The sequence below is a fragment of the Paralichthys olivaceus genome, chromosome 2 (genome assembly GCF_024713975.1).
Source record: "Paralichthys olivaceus isolate ysfri-2021 chromosome 2, ASM2471397v2, whole genome shotgun sequence".
NCBI lineage: Eukaryota > Metazoa > Chordata > Actinopteri > Pleuronectiformes > Paralichthyidae > Paralichthys > Paralichthys olivaceus.
The window spans coordinates 11,201,955-11,224,794 of record NC_091094.1 but is presented as its reverse complement, the minus strand read 5'-3'; the positions used below and the strand labels follow the sequence as shown (position 1 = coordinate 11,224,794).

At 40.6% G+C, this 22,840-nt stretch overlaps 3 protein-coding genes across 6 annotated transcripts in view; all 3 read right to left on the bottom strand.

Moving 5' to 3' along the window:
- trim62.1 (tripartite motif containing 62, tandem duplicate 1) overlaps positions 1-2,623 on the bottom strand; it is a 31,390-nt gene extending 28,767 nt beyond the window's left edge. Inside the window, exons 1-2 of the mRNA XM_069535566.1 lie at positions 2,484-2,623; positions 667-1,221 (exon numbers count right to left, since the gene is read on the bottom strand). Coding sequence (XP_069391667.1) covers positions 667-1,074 — 408 coding nt within the window. The 5' untranslated portion in view covers positions 1,075-1,221; positions 2,484-2,623. The remainder of the gene's footprint in view (positions 1-666; positions 1,222-2,483) is intronic.
- A 658-nt stretch (positions 2,624-3,281) lies between these two features.
- tnfrsf1b (tumor necrosis factor receptor superfamily, member 1B) lies at positions 3,282-8,648 on the bottom strand. Of its 2 annotated transcripts, none has more exons than XM_020101560.2 (9): positions 8,409-8,648; positions 6,979-7,066; positions 6,574-6,699; positions 6,285-6,443; positions 5,486-5,579; positions 5,144-5,406; positions 4,920-5,006; positions 4,645-4,703; positions 3,282-4,132 (listed from the first exon to the last, which is right to left on the bottom strand). In XM_020101560.2, the coding sequence occupies exons 1-9, from the start codon at positions 8,457-8,459 to the stop codon at positions 3,608-3,610; spliced, it is 1,452 nt and encodes a 483-aa protein (XP_019957119.2). In that variant the 5' UTR covers positions 8,460-8,648; the 3' UTR covers positions 3,282-3,607. The 2 variants fall into 2 exon arrangements, with proteins under 2 accessions (XP_019957119.2, XP_019957120.2); XM_020101561.2 differs by having other exon boundaries at positions 3,282-4,129; positions 8,409-8,588.
- A 2,824-nt stretch (positions 8,649-11,472) lies between these two features.
- miip (migration and invasion inhibitory protein) lies at positions 11,473-15,546 on the bottom strand. Of its 3 annotated transcripts, XM_069535600.1 has the most exons (10): positions 15,213-15,546; positions 14,516-14,715; positions 13,923-14,031; positions 13,725-13,836; positions 13,557-13,648; positions 13,322-13,448; positions 12,245-12,341; positions 11,954-12,073; positions 11,801-11,851; positions 11,473-11,750 (listed from the first exon to the last, which is right to left on the bottom strand). In XM_069535600.1, the coding sequence occupies exons 1-10, from the start codon at positions 15,430-15,432 to the stop codon at positions 11,706-11,708; spliced, it is 1,173 nt and encodes a 390-aa protein (XP_069391701.1). In that variant the 5' UTR covers positions 15,433-15,546; the 3' UTR covers positions 11,473-11,705. The 3 variants fall into 3 exon arrangements, with proteins under 3 accessions (XP_069391701.1, XP_019957006.1, XP_019957008.1); XM_020101447.2 differs by having other exon boundaries at positions 11,473-11,851; positions 15,213-15,545; XM_020101449.2 differs by having other exon boundaries at positions 11,473-11,851; positions 13,557-13,636; positions 15,213-15,545.
- Between the last annotated feature and the right edge of the window lie 7,294 nt (positions 15,547-22,840).

Genomic DNA, 22,840 nt, shown 5'->3' with positions numbered 1-22,840 from the left:
TCGCTCTCATTCAAGCCGACATATTAAATGTCATTCACTGGTGAGTCAAGATCTCTGCACTGAAGGAAACCAAATTCCTATACTAAGTAGATTCCAAGTATTTAGGGGCATTTAGGGCCAAATTGAAAGTAGAGAGATGACAGGGACCACAGGGAGAAATTGACACCCCTATCAGCTTCGAACATAGGCATTGCATTTCTCTAATTAACCTAAAATACTTTGAAAACACAAACAAACTCAAATACATCTCTACTATTGTAATATGTAAGTAAGGCTGAGGATAAGTAAGGCATGGGAGGCAATATAAAGGCATGTCTCCCATTTAATCCGGTGGTAAAATGAACAAAAACACTGTGCTGAGGATGTGCCGCCTAACTGAACTCTCATAAGAGCCAGGTGATCAGAGAGGGAGAAAGTAAATTAGAAATGTCTCCTTCCTCACCACTGACTGTACCAACAGAGGACAGAATCCCCCAGACTGCTTCAGTGGAGCTGCTCTGTGTCAGTAAAGGGTCTGAGGCTGAACTGCCTGAGCAGCTCCCAAAGGGTGACTGAGTGCAGCTGTCTGAATGTGGCTGAATGTGTGAGTAGCTGATGTTTTTAACGAAAATGTCAGCCTCACCAATGCTAATGAACCTTTCACAGCGTGTGTGTGCTGCGGCTGACCTGTATCTCCTCGTAAGCCTCGTCAATAGTGGTCACTTGGTGCTGTTCGTGTAGCGCCGGCTCGTCGCAGAAGAAGCACACCAGACTCTTGTCGGTGAGGCAGAAGAGCTTGACCTTCTCGTGGTCCTTGCAGGGATAGGAGCTCCTCTGGGCGTTAAGGATGGCGTCCAGCGGGAAGGCCGAGTAGCGCTCCACAATGTTGGACAACTTGAGACTTGGGGAGAGGAGAGGGTCGGCGAAGGTCCTCCGGCACTCGGGACAGTCTCGCACTCCGTGAGGCTCCTGCCTGCTCCAGTGCTCGGTGATGCACTTTCTGCAGAAGTAGTGCTCGCAGCCAAAGCTGACGGGGTCCTGGTAGATGCTGAGGCAGATGGAACAGAGGAGCTCGTCCTTCAGACAGCAAGCCATTTGCAAAGACGAAGACTGAGCGGCATCTACAGGGGCTATGTTCTGAGGCTGAGGGTTCTTGGTTTTAGTTTTCACTTCAGTGGTTCACTGCCATATACGAGTCCACAGACAGGATCTTCAGGAATCTTGGAAATTGACTTTAATTGACTGTAGAAAGATAATAAATAACAACAATAAGATTCCACTCATCCTTTATAAGTTAATAGAGGCATCTAGTGCATAGTCGGATATATTCATGGCGGAGAAATCATTGACAGGAGAAGATTATTTCAGTTACTTATTAACAACGTAGACTTCAATGACAGCCCACTCAACATATTATCTTACTCAAAGAGATTTCAGTGTGATTCAGAGTATTTTTCAAACTGCTAACATTGGTTACCTCTGCCAAGGAGGTTATGCTTTCCTCTGAGTTTATTTGTTTGCTCAAAGGAATAAGCAAAAACTACTGGATGGATTACCATGACATTTTGTGGAACTAAGCAGAAAGCGTCAAGAAAGAAACCAGTAAATCTTAGTACGATTCCAGAATTTGTATTACTTTCTTAAATATTGTGAGATGGTTAAAACATCTTCGTTGATTTCTCAGAGAACAATTCATGTTCAGGGGACTGGATCCAATCAAACTCTATTGAATTTATATGTGGTTTCATAGGGGGACAGCTTCACCTTGGGTATGAGGTATGTGCTCTATTGACTTCCATCCTATTTAAACCAGGATTTGAAAGTAGAGCTTTAAATTGCTTAGGTCATTCAGAGAACATTTATAGGAAAAAAAATCTTCACAATCTAGTTAATGTGAAATCTGCACAATATGACCTGTGTAAATTATTTCAAATAGTAGATGTAGCCCCACTTAAGCACGTGTAATCAGATTACTTTGAGTTTTATAAAATGAAATAATTGAAACAAAAACATGAATCTCAAGTTTGACTTTCGTTTCGCTTTGCTGCATCATGTCACTGTGGAGGACTGACTGATTTTTGCCTCAGATGATTGTCTGCACCAACCAACAGGCAAACAGGGAAACACCTGCAGCGGTGTTGTCTCCTCCCTCCTCCCCGGTGTTCACAAGCTTCCTTTTAAATTCCCAGGTGGAGGTTCGATGGAGGTTCCCACAGGATAACGAGCCCCCACACGCCGTTTGTGCTGTTAACACGTGGGGCGTGAAATGTCTCGATCCACCTCTGTAAACAAAACCGAGCAGGACCACGACACCTCCAACCCACAGCGGGAGGATGAGAGGGGGGCAGAGACAACACACACAAAGGAGGCGAAATACTAACTTAACAAGCGACTTCTTCAAAAAGATAAACCCAGGGGGGGTGTGCGAAAGCTCGGGGTGTGTGAATGTGACAGTTCACACGCGAAGGAATGGATGAAAAGAGAGAAGAAGACACTCAACTCACCCGCCTCAGCGCAGCGACATCGGTGGATCTGATACGAGCCTCTTTCAGGAAGGAGAGCAACACGCAGGGCAACAGGCGGAACCAACGCTGCTCGACCACGGGGGTGTGCACTTAGAAAACACAGGGATTACAAGGCTACTAGAGTGTCGGCATCAATATGAATGTCTGAAATATGAGTTTAGATTTATTCTGTTTATTAATTTCAGTGATTTGGTGAGTTATTGTAAAGCTTAACGAAAACAAATCCGAGTCTCACTCCCCTCTCTAACAATGGAGTGGCTCAGAATGCTCCGATAGCATAGCATGGTTAGCCCCCTGGGTTTCAACGAGCTAGCGTTTTCAAATAAACGAGACATGAAGCGTAACTTCACCCGCAGGAGAAGATTAGTGAAAAATAAGAGCGGGAGCTGCCGCTGAAATAAACTGTCAGTGTTCACAGGGAAGTTTGTCATGAGCGAGGCGAGAGAGAGGCTGTAACAGCTGCCGTGTCCGTCTGTCACCAGCAGGTGTCAGGGTGGTCCGCATAGTGTCCACAACAGAGTGTCCGGATAGATGTCGTGTTTCTATCATGTGTCTATATCGGCTCCAAACAGCTATTTTTTTAGAGAAGTCTTTGGTATCTTTCATAAAGAGGTGTTTTTTTTTTTTTTTTCAAATGTCTTCAAGATCTTTAACATTTTTACAAAGGTCTTTAATATTGTTTTTACAAGGTCCTCAAAATGTTCACATAGATCTTCAATATTTTTCACAAAGGTCTTAAAAACTATAAGAATTCTAGAAGTCATTTAACACAACAACTTTATGTTTTGTAGTTATGTATTAAGCACAGAACCTTTTGTAACAGACTGTATATTTCACATTAGATAAATTGCACATCAAATCATTATAAAATACTAACATAAAATACTTACATAAAAAAAAGATGTGAAAATATAGATTTTATCACTTGTTACCCTTCTAAAAGTGATATGGCCAAATTTTCAGCCCTTTTTCATCTGCAATTACTTGTACTTACACTATGCCACAAATGGAGAGGCAATACTCACATCTTTATTTAGAGTATTCTATATAGACATACACATAAAAAAGTATTTCATGCTGGTGACTCATTTCACTCATATACCTTAACTTGCACTGTCCTGCACTGACCTCGGTGGCTGTTTGCCATCTTCTTGTTGTGGAATGCTAAAGGACTCCTCTTCCTCTCCAAAGGGGAGGTAACTGTCTGATTCTGTTAAGTGTGTGGGCATGACAGACGGTGTCCCGCAAGACCCGTTCCCAATGTGGACAGTGATGTTGACGTTGAAATGGGGACTGGTGGTCAGGGGGCTGATGATAGGGGGGCTGGTAGGCTGAGAGGAGGACTCTGAGGGGAAAGTGGGCTGAGATGAGGCAGGCTCTGTGTTGGAAATTAAAATCTTGGGCTCTGACAGAGCAGGATATGAATTGTTTAAGGCTACCGTGGACTGCAAAGGGCTGATTGACTCGTGGCTGCCACCGCTGTCTGTTCTTATTAAAGTTTCGGTGTTGATGCTGGACTGACTGTAGTCATTGCAGGTTCCCGCTTTGTCTAGAAGAGACTGTTGTTCTGGAGACGTAACTGTGAAAGAAATCAGCTGCGTTTCCTCCAAATGACTCTGAGTGATCTGCTGAAGAAACAAAATGGTGAAATGTATTATTTGAGTATATTATATTGTCACAACTAGACAGTGGCCACTTTATTAGGAACATCTGTACAGTCTAATGCAACCATCCAATACAGCTGTTCTGCCACAAAGTCCAGTTATATCTAAAATGTTCAGTTTTCTTGACCCTGTCACAGAGGTGTTGAATTAATTATAAGTTTTAGCACTGAAGTCATAGGTCATAGTGACAGTGCTAAATTGTATTCAGATTTTTCCCAGGATTCATCACCCTCATATAGTTATTATAGTATAATAAGGATAATAATAATAATAATAATAATAATAATAATGAGAATAATAAACTTTCATGTATAGCATGTTTCTTAATAATAATAAAATTAAAATAAAAAGCTCTTCATAAAAAGAAAAGTTCTCACAGTCTCAACAATAACAGTTTTTCTGTGAGGGAAGCGCTTTTGTATTGAATTGTGACGCATATATTCATTCTCACAGAAGAAAAGAAATAGATGACTCACTTTATCATCACTCTCACAGTTTCCATTTGCATCTACTTTTGGCTGAAATGTTGGGACATCTAGGCAAAAAAGCAGAGTGAACATGCAGTTAATGGTGAAAATTGATGTGAGAATGTTATACAAATACGTCCTGATAAAGATGTTGCCAAATAGTGGACGTTATCATCCTGTATTTCAAGTTGATACAGAAGTTGAATATAATGTAGATACAATCATAGCTTCCTCAAAAAAAGGAGCACATTTAAAAATCCCTTTTTTCCGCAGGATATAGTTACCTTTGCTCCTGACTGCTTTACAAAGGAATACCAGAATAACAGCGATGAAAAGCAAAATGAATCCCATGACTCCGGCAATGATGGCAGCTAACACAGAGGGGAACATGGACAGAACGAGGTAGAGAGGGAGAGAGAGGTAGAGGTAGAGAAAGATAAATATTACTAATTAGACCTCACAGCTTTCTCATGATGACTGCTTAGATACAGCAAATCAATTATCATACCCAATGAACCTCCAGGTGGTTTGTATGGTGGTGGGCTTTTTATTGTATGGGTGAATACTTCATCTGAAACAGAAGCGCTGACGGACAGCGTGGCGCCTGGGGTCGCTGAGACTGTGCTCCTTATTGTTCTTGGAGTGGAAAACAAAATGCCAGGGTGAGGCCCTTTGGTTGTGTCTTGAAACAATGATGATGGAGCAACCCCCTCCTCACACACGGTGTCTGATGTAGTATTGCCTTTTCTAACAACAGCCTTCCCATGACAGCTGTAAGAAAACAAAGCAGGAGGTCAAAGGTTTGAGTTTCTAAAGAGTTGAGTGCAGTGTGTGTCCTTCCTTCACTCACTCTGTGTGAGGCCGACAGGTTTCCGTGTTGGAGCTTGTGTTGGAGAACATCCCATCAGGGCACAGTTCACACTTCACATCTGAGTTCGCCTTCCCTGACAACAACATGAATCATCACACTTCTCATTTAAACTTTAAGATACATTCAAAATATAACATAGTACACTTTGGATTAGATTCATTAAGTTTGAGTTCATTGAGTCATATAGAGCTTAGATACAGTCGTGCTATCCACCACTAGTTCAGGCACTCAACTCGAGCTCTTACCATGTGACATGCCTCACTCTACACAATCCTCTATCATAAACACCTTTTCATTTTGGCATTCTATTTAAGCTGAAAAGATTTTCCATCTTTCCCTTTGCTTTTCAATGCCTCTGCTGCCCTGCGTCTGTTTCGTATTGCCTGTCGATTGTGCCCGTCCACCAACCCAGCATCCACCTGTAGGCTCCTTATTCCCCATTATATCTAATGTAATCATATCTGGGGATCTGAAGATGTCAAAGCCTAGACACCAAACTCTAACTATGCTCTGCTGCTGCGATAAACCTTTCATCTGACTGAAATATAATGCCATTCATTTTAAGACAATAATTAATACCAACATGCTGTATATAGAATCACTGGTAGATTGGTGACACATTTTCTTCCAACTGTAATTTGCTGTGAATGAGATATGTTCAATAAAATGGAAGGTGGTTCATTTTAAAAGGTTTTATCTTAAAACGTAAATATATAAGAATTACATGTAAGTTCAACACACCGATATGTGAAGTTATTGAAGAGTAGCAGGCACATACCTGGCAGAGACACTCCATAACCAGCTCTACATTGGCTGTAATTTCTACATTCTGCACAGTACGGGTTATCAAAGTCCATGATGCAGTACATCCCAGGCTTGCACACACACCCGGTCCGTGTGGTCGAGGAGCAGCGTTGGGCATATTGCAGACCTTTATCTGGTTATGTAGAGAAACATTTGTTTTTCCAACGGTAAATGTAAAAAAAACGAAAAAAGAAGAAGCAATAATTATGAACTGCTAAATCAGCATTATTTGTGCCATGGAGATTTGAGGGGCAGCTACTGACTTGATTTGCATTTGTTACAGGATAAGCACTTTTGAGCGTAGTTCCACTTCTCCATGTACTGGCCTGGGTCACATTGTTTACACACGCTCTCAGTGGCGTCAGAGCACTTCTGAATCAGTCGCTGTCCTGTTGTAATATAAACAAGAATGAATCCATATTAATACACTTCAGTCACCCACCTTACAACAGCACATTGACACTGTAACTCCACAAATCCATGAACACAAGCCCACTGTGCCAAGGTCTCGATATCTGTCTCTAAATAACTTTTTCCGTTTATCCTGAACAGAGACACCTTTTTTTTAATTATCGTACTTTGTGCATTAATATGAGTGTCTGCACCTTTTTTTTTTAATGACACTTTGAAAGTTGTACTCCTTGCTGAGTTCACAGGAAAACACTTACCAGGAGGGCATTTCTTACAACACAGGTCTTGTTCCCGGTACTCTGTTGTCGAGTTGTGACACTTTCCATCGGAGTCCAATCTATAGGCCTGAAAGCACACCGACAGAAACTGAGATGATGTTTAGCTTATGAACACAACTGACAACATGAAAGTCTTTTGTTTGTTGTTCAAATAATGTAAACTGTCATTTTGAAATATGGACATGTATACAATGTCGTGTCTGTATATAGAAATGTATCTGCCAAACATTTCTCTTTGAAATTCACCTGCTCTGAGGTAAACTGTAAACCTTCAACCAATCTATAAAACATTGAGAATCGACAATTTAGTCAGTGGCTAAGAGGAGGCAAACAATTTGAGGGACTTTTTCATTGTACCTGACCACCCACACCTGCACCCACTTGTCCCCTTCTGATAACACTCCTGGCCTGAGCTGCAGACGTGGTCAAACAGGCAGCCATTGTTCTGTGTCTGTAGGTGGTGCATTTCACATCTGCAGCATCTCCCCTCTCTGTGGAGCCCACTAAAATGTTTGGTCTCACTTGCATCTTTATTGTAACAACCACAACCTTAGTTTTTTACAAGAACATCATATATACAGTCACCACTGCATTGCTGCGTTGGATAGGTTCAGGGCTCTGTAGCTGTTCACACACACCTGTCCTGTGCATGCTCTAAAAACGTTTTCACCACAGCAATACCCCCCAATGACAAGCCAAAGTACGATTATGCTGACAGCAGCACAGCATTTCTCGAATTACAGGAAACGGAGGCGCCAACCTCGAAGCCCTCAGTTCTGAGAGCACAGACGTCTTCTTTGGTGTGAGGCTCCTTAGCACAGGGAGCAAAGATAAACCTCAGGGAAGTCTGAAGTTATTAATTACTGACAGTTTATCTAAAAGAACATTCTGTTTTTTCCTCTTTCTCAACCCGACTGCAATCTGAAAATAGCCAACGATTTAACAGAAGTGCACAGTGATAGTGAAAGAAAATAGATAATTGCTGCATTATTTCATAACCAGCTGTCTTAACAATCACACCAAAACAAAATATTACAGTTTCAACAAACTAATTATCTATTAAAATCGCCACAGTGTGACTCTAATGCTGTATAACACTGGCACACTCACTGATATTGATACTGAAAAGGAATGCAAGGAATGTAAGGGAGAAATCCTCTTTGTTGAAGGTGTCCCCTTTCTAGGACAGGGGACACAGGTGGATTCTATAATAACATGTTACAATTTACAAGTAAGGCAAACACAATTTAACATAATTTCTAATACTGATGTTGAGAGTGCCTCCTACTTCACATTCCTTAGGATTCGTTCAGTTGAGTGAAACTCAAACACACATCTCAAACAGTTCCCAAATCCCTGATTAAACACCACAAACACACGACCGACTGAAAGACAAACACAAAGCCTACCGTGGTGGTTCGGACACACAGCAGAAGTAGAAGTGCACGTATTTCCTTCATGGCTGCTTTAGAGCAAATTAAAGACTGGAGAGGATACAGAGACCACAGTGTGTACTGCGCTGATCATTTTTTCAAGGCGGGCCGACATTTGTGTGAAACACGCTAGAGCAATTTCCTCGACCTGAGTCAGTATTTGTAGGAAGGAAATGAGAAGGCAGGCACTGCCTCTCACTCTGGTCTGATGATCTGATCTGTGAACAACCATTATGAGGTTAGAAAAACTTTAAAATATACATTATACATGATCCTATAGTAGGATGACACACTTGAATCAGAACTGGTGAAGCTTTTTTCACAGCAAATGTTTTTAAATCCCATGACAGAATATGAATTTTATAACAATAACAATGGCTCAGTTCTATGAAGTGTCCCAGTAAAACCTCAGACTCAACCAAAAACAAATAAAATACAATAGCGGGGTCCTGGGACTTTGGTGAGTTACTCTTGTTGCAAAACCAACAGTAGCCAAAAATACTGGTCTAGTCACTGAAGTTCAAAATGTGAAGCACCTACATGGTCAATTTATATCTCATTAATTAATGATTATATTGCAATGTAACTGTATTATCATATAATAATAAGCAAGTGTTAGTGTGAAAATGAATTTATCCTCCATGTTCTGTGTCTCATTAATTTGCATGAATAAGTGGAAAATGGGCAGGGCTCACTTTTTGGCAAAGAAATAAACTCAGCAGAAAACACAGGAAATGGGAAGTGGACTCAGTCATACTTTCTCTTCTTATTTATAAACAGACAAGTCTGGATACAGTGCAGTCCCTCAAAGCCCAGTTTGGTGTGTCAACTGTACATCTACATTGTTTTAGGTTTTGTAGATTTTTATTATGGACATAGATCCCTATCTACTTTATTTAGAAGGTGTATTTGGGAGAAGAAGCTAATACTGAAGGTTGCTGAGCTGTGGTAGGAATATTTAGCTGTTATATTTGTGATAAAAGGATTAATTTCAACCAGAAACCCTGTGTGACTGCCGACCATACTGACATGTTACTGAGAAAGCCACAGAAGCCCACTTCACCCGTAACTACTTTATTCAATTCAATTTTATTTGTATAGTGCCAAATCATAATATACATTATCTCAAAGCACTATACATAGAAGGTCAAAACCTTAAGATCTTATTTAATATAGAAAAACCCAACAGTTCCCACAATTAGCAAGCACTTTGGCGACTCTGGAGGAAAAACTCCCACATTAACAGGGAGAAACCTCTAGCAGAACCAGGCTCAATGTTCGACCGGTTGGGGTGAGCAAAGAAAAAAGGGGAGGAGAGGAGAGATGGGTGGAAAAGAGGGGAGAGATAGTGGGGAGGAGGGGGAGAGAGAGAGGCGAGAGATCACTTGTGTGCCATCAGGTATCAGCTCTGACTATTTAAAGTGTAAACAATAACAGTGTAAAGAGTTATTATTTTCATCAAAAGCTTTCCCCTGATCAGTTCCCACAGTACAATCGCTCATGTGCCTGGTTTAATGCCAGTGTGTATCACTTTGTTTGTTCTTGCACAAGATGCTGACATTTCTCTATAAAGTTTCCCCTCCCACATCTTTAATCTCTCTCGAGTAGAGCAGTAGCAGCCCCTTGCTCAATGCTTATGTTTGTGATATTAAATACATTTTTATGATGTGAGCAGTATTTGACTTTGTTGCTGTAGTAAAAACAGTGTGTAAGATTTAGTTAAAAGGGAACTATTGGCAAAGTTTAATGCAGAATTATCCTCATGATGTTTTCACTAGTTAATTTCATCTAAATTATATGAATTGTTGATTTCTTTACCCTAGGAAAGGCCCTTTATATTTAAATACTTTGTATTTACATCAAGGGGGTCCTCTCTCCGGAGGCCGTGTTTTTTACAGTAGGTCATACTGGACAAACTGAACACCTTTTGAGTTTTTATGACAACTGAAGGCCACCACAGGTTGTTTTTCATGTTTGGAAGGGGAGGGGGAGGAACATGAAACTTCACCACTCATTATCACTAAATTGTACTTTAAAGTAGAAGTGAAATGTCACGTGTTTGTGGGTTGGCGGACAGATCTTGGATCCTGTATATTAGAAGTGAGTAAATAATCGAGTAGGAACAAGTCTGAGTCAGGTATTAACAAACTGCCTGCTTATATTTTTTCAGAGACTCAATTTTTATATCATATCAGTTCAGTGCAGATCATTCACATCATTGCTGTATGTTAGTGTTGAACTTGAATCACAAGAAAAACAAGTAAATAAAGGAAACATGATTTATTAACTTTATTTACTTGTCTTTGACTTTTTTTCTCTCATCTTTTTTGTTGATTTTATTTTATCACACCCTGATACATTTTCTATACAAGCTAACCTCTTCAAAGACATTAGCCTGCATGACACGAACTGGAACATTTACAGTATTTGACATGAAGTAGACGTGGTTGTGATTTCCTGTAAAATGCAATACAGTAGGTACTGCCCTTGTTTCTACTGCCTTCATGCTACCGCAGTGAGGAAGTGTCAAAGGAAGTTAAAAACTGAAATACGTTTGAACCTTGTAGTTTGAGTGTACAGCTGGAAAGGGAAACAAACTGGCGTTGCTAAGCAACAGACATAAGTCTATACGACTTCCTCAAAACTGAGATTTGCTAAGGAAGCTCAAATTTTACTTTTTTTTTTTTTATCTTTATGTGGATAACAGTTCTCTTTCAACTTTAGCATAACACCTCTTGCTTCACAATTAAATCTGTTTGGAAAAAAATAAGAACTAAAAGTTAACTCCTTTCATCATTAAATATGCTGCTCTGTCAAATTATTAAGTAATCTTTAGGACCAATGTTTTTTGTCATCTAAGTAAACACAATCACTAGAACTGTAACAGAAAGGCATTATTGAAAAGCTTTGTTTACAATAAAAGACAAACAGATTATAGGCTGTATTCAAAAAAAAACACATGTCCCTACATCCTCTTTTTATAGCTTCAAATAACTCATTAAAGCCAAACTTATTGGACAAATGACCGCTTGACCAAACATTGGTGTGATAGGAACTACTTTTGACATTTTATTTGACATGTACCAGTTTGGTCCATGTCCCATCCACTAACATGGATAGGGCTGGGTTTCTGATTTATACTGCAGCCAGTCACCAGGTGATCAAGATGCTTTGGCTTCCTTTTTTGGGGAGCCGTCATTTTGTCCATCATTATATACAGTATATGGGGAATGATCTTGGATGGTGTCAAATGGCTCACAGTAAAACAATGACTTAAAAACTAATTTGGATCCTCAGCACCCTGGGTACGATGTGCTTCCTATTTTTTTCCTGGGAGAGAAGTGTTGTAAGTTGTGACGTGCCAACTTTGACACATTTGATATCTGGTCAGAGATCTGGTTCACAGGCACAGAGAGATTCTGAAAAATAATATAATCATCATTAGAATTTTGCCATTTTTTTATGTTTATGTAAATAATATTTTGACTTTAAGGTAACGTAGTTGGCCTGCAGTGTCTCACCTCATGTTCACTGTTCTGCAACTTTGCTGAGTTCTTTGCATTCAAACTGCTCCGCAGATCAAGGCTGCTGGGTGGTGGCAGGGTGCTCTGACCTGTGTGTGACCAGCCTGAGAGACAGTGCTGGAGAAGATTGAAAAGATCCAATAAAAAAAGAACAACAGCTTGGCAACAACTAGTCATGATCAACACTTTCCATTTCTGTTCCTGAGTTATGACATTGATGGCACAGTTAATTAGTTGACAATTAAAAATCATCATGTTGTGGATTTTCAAATTAAAGCTCTTACTCACCGATGGTAACCCCAAACTATCAGAAGAGTCAAAGCTACATCGCCGGTGGGCTTTGTACTTGTAAGGTGGCAAGAGAGTGGAGCGGGGGATGCTGACCCTTTCAAAGAAAAGAGTACTTATATTTAGAACTTAGTTATACAGTTGATGACAGAGCAATCTCTTGTTTGGCTTTAAAACTGTGCGCAACCTCTTAAAGCAATGAAGCCATAACATTTTCATGACATTGACCACCAAACCAACATTTGAGTCCATAGAAACATTTTGAACTATCAACCACCAATATGATTATTATGTAAATGCTAGTGCTGATGCTAATTCAGTCCTTCCAAAAAAATGCAGAGTTTTTTTGTGATTGTTGCGGGCAAAAATCCTTGATTATGCCGCACGTTTTCTTAAAAAATGCGATGAAATATGCAGGATATTTATGCAATTTTATGGGATGAAATTGCGGGAATTCACAAAAATTGCGGGAATTTGCGAAACTGCGGTTTGATGAATAAGAAGTGCAGGGTGGTCCCTCTTAGACAGTGGGATGTTTATGGCAGTGCAAGTGGCAACCCATGTTTCACAAATCTACAAACAGAAAAACATATTTCAAAAAGATCATTGGGCTGTATTATGTACACACAAACATACCACTCCACACACCCACACACACACACACACACACACACACACACACACACACACACACACACACAGACACACACACAGACACACACACACACACGGCAACAGGAGGAAAATGGCTGTTCTTGTGTGAAGTAAACGCAACATTTTTCAACTCTCTGCGCAGATATATGTGACTATTTTGCAAAGAAAATGTGGGGATTATGAAATCATGCAAGATTTATGCGGCGAAAGTGCGGCGTCTTGGAAAAAATGCAGCCCCTGCATAAATGTGTGGACTTTGGCTGATCATGCGTTGAATTATGCAATTGCATAATCGCATCTCTCTGGAGGGACTGCTAATCTTTTCTTTTGGTTCGACATAGATCAGGGAAAGGGTTTTTTTTTTTTAAAGGGCTGTCCACAAAAAGAATGAAAACTTCAATGATTCATAAAAGCAGATGATACCTGATAAGAGCTGGATCAGCAGTAGTGTGAGGGTGGGAGGACTTGTGCTTTCTGCAGACAGGACAGTGCTCCTGATGGTGAAGCGGTACAGGGAACAGTCTACTGTTAATCCTATAAGAGAATGTACCTGGACAAGAGGTAAGCAGATGGAGACAAGAGTTATTTCAGGTGTCGTTAAAAGAACAATTAGAGAGCTGTGAATCATGGTAGCATTCAAATAATAGTCTCTTCTTACATTTATGAGTGTCTGTGTTGGCTTCTGTGTCATCCTTGTCTGTTAGCAGCGTCAGCCCTGAATGGTTCTCCACAGATAATCTAGAAAGAGAGCTTATATAGTGATTTAATAAAGGTCAACTTGAAACAATTAAACAGTCACAAGTGCAGTGAAATAAGAAGCACTCACTCTGCTTGTGGGCTGTGGACACACTCATCCTTGTGGAGCGATCGGAAATTGCGGAGATCATTGAAGAATTCATCAGAGCGCTCCACAAAGGTGTCCTCAGCATCAAGGACTCCTTAGAGAAAAACTGAAAATCAAACATCACCTATAAACGAGTATGTGTTTGAAAGAGATGTACAGAGAGAGAACAATGAGGAATACCTGCAATCCAGTCATATCCAAGTAAGGGCTGCAAATGATGGCGATCAGGCACAGGGATCTCTACACATTCGTCAGAATGAAATGTGACATGGCTCCGCTCCTCCTCCCTCTATAAAAAACAAATATTGAAGAGAATCAGCTCTTCCCCGAAATAATTCCCTGTAGAATTTAAAATCATTCTACCCAAAACTTATATTCTGTGTGTTTGTCCTGATGTTTCATCTGTGTCTCTTCCCAAACTCATAAGTCATAATTTACTGTAACAAGTCCAAAAGTAGCTCCATTTAACCTCATTGGTTAAATACAGCCCCAAAACAGTCCTCTGTTAAAGGTAAGTTGTACTCTAAGGTGCTCGGGTGACTGTAAAACATTCAGTTATGAAACTTTAGCAGATAACATCAACATTAGACAATTAAACTTCACTTGGTCGGCTTCACAGAAATTAAATTACGTTGACAAAGTTGATCTGAGGGAACATGTTATGCTTATTTAAGGGCGTAATAATGTCTGTGATGGATTTACAGCAGGAGACCACCATATAATAAGGTCATGTGAGTTTCCAGTGAATGTCAGTGCAGGTTTTTTTTGCCTACCTCTTCTTTACGATTCTTCACTAAACAGGACTTGGTAATGTGTGATGTTGTGTCCTGCAGCCTGTCCTGGATTTGAAGATGTTGTTCACTGACATCCAGAATGTCTGATGAGTCCGTACATTGAGCGGTCTGCGATGGTGCGGAAACAAGGGAGTGCTGCTCGATGCCTGCTTGTCTCTCACGTGTATCTGATAGAGACTCTGAGGAACAGATGTCTCCATCAATGATTCAAGAATTTACCATTCATCACTTGCACATCCAGCATGTGGATGTGCAGATGTAGAGTCACAGAACAAAAACAACAGAACAACAAGAAACATTGTGCAAAAGAAAAAGAAAAAAACTAGTCGCTTCACTTTTTCATGAATATTAATATTTTATATTTTTGATATGGTTCATGTCACGTGACCCACTGGCTCCAAACAATGCTGACATTGCTCACCCTGGACAAACATGTGTTTTTGTTGGATTTTGGTGCTTCTGATATTTAATATGAATATTTAGCAAATAATGATTTAAATAGATTCGATCTCCTGTAACCTACTGGATTTAGTGCATGCCTAAAGTTTGAATAACACTGTAACGCAATATGAGGACTTGTGGACGACGACATGTCGTCATCAGGCGGCTCGCTCTGCTCGTATCAGACTTCACACTTGTTTTAAGCGCCGGGCCTCATCGAGAACTGTTTGATTACCAGCAAATCTCACGGCGGGTCTGGTGAGGGCGGGACCTCGGCCTCCATCGGCCCCAGGCACCGTCTCTCCGGTCTGTGTCCTCTCCTCAGCCTCGTCCTCTCGGTCCCTCTTTCGGCTGCAGCCGCTCACACGCTCCAGTTTCTCGCTCTGCTGCTTCAGCCGCTTCAGTAGATCTCTGTTACGCTCTCGCAGAAAGTCCACTCGCTCTCTGGAAGACATTTTTACACTGTGAACCACGGTTCAGTCGCGTTCATCGAGCTACAGGTGAAACGAGCAGCGGAGGATTCGAACTGATCCCGGACTCCATAACAACGCGTTGACAACAATGATCTGATTGGCTGCGAGTGTTCTACGCTGCTTCCGGTGTAACCGACGGAGGTTTTCCTTAAAGTGACAGACACACATTTTACATCCAGGACATGGTGTGAAAAACAGAGGGCGTGTTTAGTTAGGCTGAGCCACTGGAGGGCACAGCTACCACAGGTCATACAGGTTAGTGGATGGGTAGAGGGAGGGATGGATAGATGGACGGACAGAGGATGGATGGATGAATGATGGATGGACGGACAGATGGATGGATGAATGATGGATGGATGGATGGATGGATGGATGGATGGATGGACGGACGGATGGATGAATGATGGATGGATGGATAGATGGACGGACGGACGGATGGATGAATGATGGATGAATGGATGGATGATGGATGAGTGATTGATGGATGTACGGAGAGGAGATTGATTCTGAACTTTGTGAAATAATATCAAACATAAGTTAAGAACATATGAGCTTAATATAAACTAAAATAATAATTCAAGTCTTACAACAAAAATACACAAAAGGCAATATGGGGGGTGGAAGACCTGTGATAATTGATGGCCTACGTGAGTCGTGCACATCAAGTCTGCTTTTAATCAAACTATGTGGGTAGAAAAGATGTGAAGTAATATGGCTTGGAGCCCCAGCACAGTTAACACCTTTGCCCAGTTTCTGATCGAGTTTTGATTACAACAAACCCCAAACACAGCCAGAGGCATACAGAACTATCATCAGTGACAAGAAGAACGATGTGACCCCACAGAGTCCTGGTCTCATCATGGAGTCAGACACGGAGACTTCCAATCCACAGAAGACCAGCAGGAAATTGTCCAAAATGAAGATGAAAGTATACAAATAAAAGAGCAAAAATATGCAGAGTAATCCATCTCATACTGGTATATTTTTATTTATCAAAGTTTTCTTGATACAGATGACTTAAATGTAGTAGCTGGTCAACCATGGAGTAGATTCATGTAAATCGTTAAATACTCAGGCACAATACTCTGTGTTCTTATTTACCAAGCTTTATATAACCTTAAAATGTACTCAGTTATATTCCACTAACAACCTCCAATGAACCACTTTTAGAAATATGAGTGTGCTTAATGTCAGATGTACCTTTTTTATCAGGTCATATTGAAAATAATATTTAATAAACTAGAACTTGAGTTCAACAAACTGTGTTCGTTGAATAGATAAAACTAAAACTAAGACCACCACAGTTCGTTGAAGATATGAAGCACGCCTTTGAGAACTGAGTTAAGCCAAAACAGCATCAGTGCAGCTCTCCACAGAAAACCATATTAGGTAGAAAGAAGGAGTAAATGTCAGGGCAGGCAGTTCAAACAGGAAACTCCTACGAGACGGCAGCAACAGGTGCCAGGACAAAACAATAAAACATGGGTAACATGAAAGTCCAGAAGGTGTTTATCAACAAACTTATCCCATATATGTACAACCCAGGATCCTTCTTTTTGTAATAATTGTGGGTTGAAATGGAGGCCAAAGTATAAATGACTTGTTTTGAGATTTTCAGCATGTGGAGACACACTTTACTATCTGACTGTGCAGCCCATCAGGAGACAAATCGGCAGAAAGAAAAATCCAATTCAGGGTCTTACATCAGTCATCACCCATACATTTTACATTTACACAGATTATAATGTACAATTTTGATTGACAATGTCAGAGATCACAGTTTAATCATTAGTTAATTATTGATATTTTGCAGTGGTGTTGAACTGGACATCATTATATTGAGTACAATACCCCCTCTATCTTATATACCCAAACATGTTCTTTTATTAACACATGATCTTACACGCATTATACATCATAAGTATCATAAGGTGTTTTATGTTGGATTGCATTTGATTTAGCATGCATAGATAAAGTTGCGAGTAAATGCATGTACCAATTCATAGATTAACTGAACAGTTCTTATAACATGGTATTCAATTTGACATTAGAATTGAAATTTGTAATTTGAACGAGGAAATTTACAAAATAAAATGTACAACAAATAGTAATGGTTTAAATGGTCCATGAATCAAGATAATTTCCAACAGGATTAACAAAACAATTTTTCTAAGATGCATGCCCATTTCAGTATGTTTGTATAATTATGCACAAATCACATGACACTATATGTGATATCCCGTTAGGACTAAGTAGGTTGAGGAGCTCGTTATGCATATTACCAAATCTCCACCATCTGTACATGTTCATGTTCAATCTGCATGCAAGAGATAATCATCATTTTATTTATATTGACTGATGGTTATTGACTTTCTTCTCACGGTGTCACTCTTCAAGGACATGTGCCTGTGAAAGTGTCGACAGTAGTATCAACCTCTGCTAAAAGGCTTGATGGCATTAGTGTATTTACATTAAACCTGTCCATCCATGATGGCACTAATGACAGTGTTGCAGGTGTTGCAGGGTCACAGCCATAATCTTATGCCTGATCCCCGTGGTGCGAGTGGTGTGGAACTGCGTGGGCGAGCTGCTGCTCAGTATTCCAGTCACGGCTCGTTTGCACTGAGAGCTGTCCAGGCCAGTCCAGTATGATTAGTTGACCACAGTAGTGTGGAGTTGCACCCCATTATCATTTAACGGTGCCAGTCATGAAGTCATATACTCCTCCTTGTCTCTCTAATTACACCCCTACTGTTGGGCTCCAAGCAATTACTGCCTGCCGCCAGAGTGCTTCATTGTTCATTAGGCACAGATAACCAACACACCAACAACAAAAAACAAAACAAAAATTGATCAAACAAGAAAAATATGACCTACGAAATATGGTTTTGATGCCATTACCTAAGGAAAATAAAGGTGTTTGTAAAGAAAATGGTGGAAAACAAATATCTAACAACTCGGAGAAATCGGGGGCAGTTGAAAATTATTGAATGTATTTTATGTTCCTTGATATGAATATATTTTGAATCTTTGTTTCCTGACCTGTGTTTTCTTCTGTGTGCTGCCTGTCCTGTGAAATGAAGGTCTGGTAGAACTACCACATAAACAACAAAAGACCTTTTGCCTATTGTTTGACTCTCTGTAGCCTTGTTGCATTCATGTCTTCCTATGAACCCAACAGATGTGTTACTTGAGTATGAACTTTATGATTTGTGTTATTCCCTCATGAATGTTTATACTGAGTGTAAGAAAGACAGGAGGGAGGTGGTATCGAGAGGCTGCTGTGAGGATGGCTCACAGTAAAGTGTCCAAAAAGCTGTAGCTTAAGAGTTATTTGACAAACTTAAGGACTTTATAAATACTCTGGATTACCAGCCAGTGCCCCAACCTGCTGTAGCCACCAGCCTGTGTCTGAGTTGGCTAGTCTCTAGCCTGCTTCCCAGTCAGCATGTCTTTGGCCTTCTAGCCTCCAGCCAACCCCCCAGTTGGCTATCCTCCAGCCATGCTAGCCCCCAGCCAGAATACCTGTTATCTATATTCCATGAGCAGTCTCATTTCCCGGGAACTCACTTTGCTTCTCCTTGGAGGTATCTCTGGATCTTCACCATTAAGAAAACATTGGTCTTGAAGATTCTCAAAGCTTGCAGCACCATAGAGCCTTAGTTAGGGTTAACTAAGGCTCTATGGTGTCCCACAGCCTTCAGACATCCTAGTCTGCCTCTGCATCAGAGCTTCTGGCTGACACTCTGTCTGCTTCTGCATTGGGGGTCCCAGCTGTCATCCAAATCTTTTCTTGTATCAATGACCTTGTTGACTCCTGCTTCTAGTTCCCAGTTGGCGCTGGTTAGGGTTAGCCCAAGCCCTTGCTCAGCAAACACCTACCCTGGTTTCCAGTCAATTGCAGTCTCCAGCAAACTAGAGCGTGTGTAAATTCCAATTATTAAGATATCTTCAGTGCTTCTACCTGACTTAGTGTTTGTTTCCTGTAATACTTATATCATGACAAAGATACCTTTTTACTTTGTGACATGGAACATTATCATGGAGTACGTACCCATAAGAAGATGGTAAATTAAGGCTTTAAAGGGATCCACATGTGAGCAACAATACTAAAATGATCAACACTTGACTGTGAGATTCAAGCCATGATTGATTGGAATAAGGGCTGAGACTGTGCCAATCATACAGGAATCATACTGTTGATGCAAAATACTGACCCATTAGACCAGGCTACATTCTTCCAGCCTTCTTGCGCTCGGTTATGTTGACCTTGTGGTGACTGAACCTCTGAACCTTCTGTTCTTGTCTGACAGGAGAGGAAAATTACACTCATGTTGAGCTGTTTGGTATTTCTTATCAAGTAAACCCATTGTAGAAGTTACCGGTCAAGATCCCTCTGATAAAATGTTGCTTTAGAGAAAAAAATGTATCACCCGTGTGTGTGTGTGTGTGTGTGTGTGTGTGTGTGTGTGTGTGTGTGTGTGTGTGTGTGTGTGTGTGTGTGTGTGTGTGTGTGTGTGTGTGAAGGGCTTAAAAAGGAAACCTGGTGTTACAACATGGTCCACTGCTGGCAGGTATCTCTGCGTTTTTCAATCTGATCTGAAATGTCTCTCGACTCCTCTGTTGCAGAGTGGCCGTCAGCATAGTGGGAGTATGAGAAGGCAAAGGAACAAAGGAAATAGCCCAAAGACAAGGTACACATCCCACTATGTGTGTGTGTGTGTGTGTGTGCGTGTGTGTGTGTGTGTGTGTGCATGTTTGTGTGTGTATGTCTTTTGCTGTATGTGTGTGCTAGTGTGTTCTATCAAAAACCTGGACCATCTTTCCTGTTGAACAGCTGCAATATCTCCCAACAAGCTTTTAATATATTTTCTGGAAGCAGGCATCTCCTAATAAATACTGCTTGGGGGAGATTGCGACAAAGCAGAACAAGATGAGGCAACATCAGAGAGTAATGGACCAGCCGAAGAGTCTGATGGAGAGGGAAAGGGCCACGCTGACAGAGGAGGGTGACCAACGGGATTGGTGAGGAAAGTGTTTTTTGCTGATAGAGAAGGGAAAGGGTCGATTGTCCCCACTGCTGCTGAGATAGTGGTGGATGCTATTAAGATAAGGAGGATTAGACCTGCCACAGTGGTGTTCTCACTGCTCCAACCTGAGGGAAGGAGAGTGAAGAGTAAAAGGCCTCGGTCAGGAGGCTGCTTTATTGTCACTTCAGCTTTCAGTGACCAAAGAGAGAGTGATTCGGTCATGTCGATTTGATGATTTAAAGTGATATTGTTAGGATTAGGAGCAACCCAAGCAGCATTTGTCACCACAAGCAACTCTGTTCCAAAATTAGGAACACAAACTTGAGAATACATTTGTTGTGTTTTAATCAATGGTCTGATTAGTTTCCAGGCCTTTCAATTAAATACCACACTTTAAAATACACAAAAACAGTGCAAGAAAAAGTTCTGCATTCAAATAGTTTCTATTGTTTAAGTTGAAACATGAGGAACCCCAAACCCTAATCACCTTAAATGAATTTCTTCAAATTTGGTGCAAACGTTCAGTTTGACTTAAGTAGATATCAGTAGTTACCGAACTGACCTCACAGAAGTGTGGAAAAAAAACATAATTTAGAATATAACAGCACTGTGTTCCCTTTGTTTTTCCCTTTTTGTTATTATTTCAGATTATTTCAGTGCAGTTATAAATATGTTTGACTAAAGGGATACACACACACATTGTATAAAGCAGGCCCTGCATAAGTAGATTACTATTTCTTTTTTAATGGCCTGTTTTTAACCTCTTTTCAACAAATGCATTCCCAAAGCAATTATGCTCTGCCACACATGGGTTTTGTCAGGAGTAAGAGTGAGGAGTGAGGACGCCAGCGAAAATGTCCACGATGACCCAAGCAATCATGCTGTGGTCACATATATTTCAACGTACTGCACCTGGAAGAGACAGTCTAATGGACGCTGATTGACGAGATGGGGACAGAGACCGGGAGGTTTGCTCCGGGTCTGTTTCCTCTGAGTTAGTCGACAGTGGGACCTCATTCTGGGGCTTTTATGTCACTGCTGTGCTTAATGGCGCGTGTGCCTTCTCTGAGGCCTGCTAAACACATGCAGTAAATCAACAGAGGGGGAACATACCAGTTAATCACAGCCTTTGTTTCTGGCTGAGAGAAGACAGTACATCTAACTGAATGCCACAGGGTTGACTGAGAGCGCATCAAGACACCTAATGCTGTCATATCAGAGAGACTGACTTCCTCAGCAGCTGTGACTGCATCTGAAAAGAATCATCCAATCCTCACCACTGTCAGCAAAACACACTTATATAACTGAGACTAAAGTGTTGTTCTTTTTTGTGAGAAGGGACAAATGTAAGATAGCATCACCTCATCGCACAGTCACAGTTAAAAAGCTTGTCTTTTTAAATTATCATGGTTATAAAACATTGCAATTAAAAAAACTCAGATTTTCCGGGCTGCTTTGGTTTTACGCTGCTGGACGGCCTAATCCGACGATATTCAACACGGGACATAATTAACAAGCAGAGGAGAATATAAAGCATTGATTACTGCTATTGTCAAGCTGCAGGCGCTAAAATAGCTTAAGGCTAAAAACAATATGAGAAACTGTATATTATGTGCTGGCAAATGAATCTGTCTACAAACAAGAACATGCTGCTGTTTTTTAAATCTAGGTTGTCTGTTGTAAAAGAAACGAACATTATTATCTTCTCTACATTATGCAACCTGTAATTTAGCATAATTTTAGACAATTTTTACCAAAATATATTTACTGGCAACAGCCAACTCCCCCTTTTCTAATCTGGGAGTTTCCAAGCACACATTTAATTTTTGCCGCAGGCTTTTAGCAAAGTTTTACAGCCTTCTCCATCAAATACATACAGTAGCAGCTTTCTACAATAGCCTAATTAAAAAGCTTTCAAGCTTGTTTTTCAGATCCACTAATCACTGAGACAGTTGGGTAGTTGTTCATGGCCTGTATGAGCACAAGCATACACTGCCTAACAGCAAATAAATCTCCAATAATCAAATTTGAGGTTCCTTATTTAAACGTAATTAGACTTGGGACGTGGTCCGCACTCAACTCAAGTGTGTACGGTGCAATATTCAGACTGAAAACTGCAGAATGTAAAGATTTAAAGTTAATGATCATGGCAGAAATACTGTAGAACGAGTGACACATGAGCGGACGATGCTGCAGCTCAGAGCAGAAAGCACAGACACAGCCGGTAAAGAGTAAAAAGGTTTTGAATCCTGGAGAATAGATTAAAAAGGTATAAAATAAAACGCTCCGATAAAGCAACCCGACTTTCAAAAGCACGGATGTTCTTCTTAGAAAAGAAGCTCAATTACATCAGATTCTCC

What these genes read in the sequence shown, in the direction of transcription:
- tnfrsf1b (XM_020101560.2), bottom strand. Translation starts at nt 8,459, where the DNA reads ATGAAGGAAATACGTGCACTTCTACTTCTGCTGTGTGTCCGAACCACC. An exon ending in CTGTAACAAATGCAAATCAA is followed by an intron (nt 6,444 to 6,573) that starts GTCAGTAGCTGC and finishes CTACATAACCAG; the next exon opens with ATAAAGGTCTGCAATATGCC. An exon ending in TTATGGAGTGTCTCTGCCAG is followed by an intron (nt 5,580 to 6,284) that starts GTATGTGCCTGC and finishes TGTTGTTGTCAG; the next exon opens with GGAAGGCGAACTCAGATGTG.
- miip (XM_020101447.2), bottom strand. Translation starts at nt 15,432, where the DNA reads ATGTCTTCCAGAGAGCGAGTGGACTTTCTGCGAGAGCGTAACAGAGAT. An exon ending in ACCCGCCGTGAGATTTGCTG is followed by an intron (nt 14,716 to 15,212) that starts GTAATCAAACAG and finishes TCTGTTCCTCAG; the next exon opens with AGTCTCTATCAGATACACGT. An exon ending in TGCAGAACAGTGAACATGAG is followed by an intron (nt 11,852 to 11,953) that starts GTGAGACACTGC and finishes ATTATTTTTCAG; the next exon opens with AATCTCTCTGTGCCTGTGAA.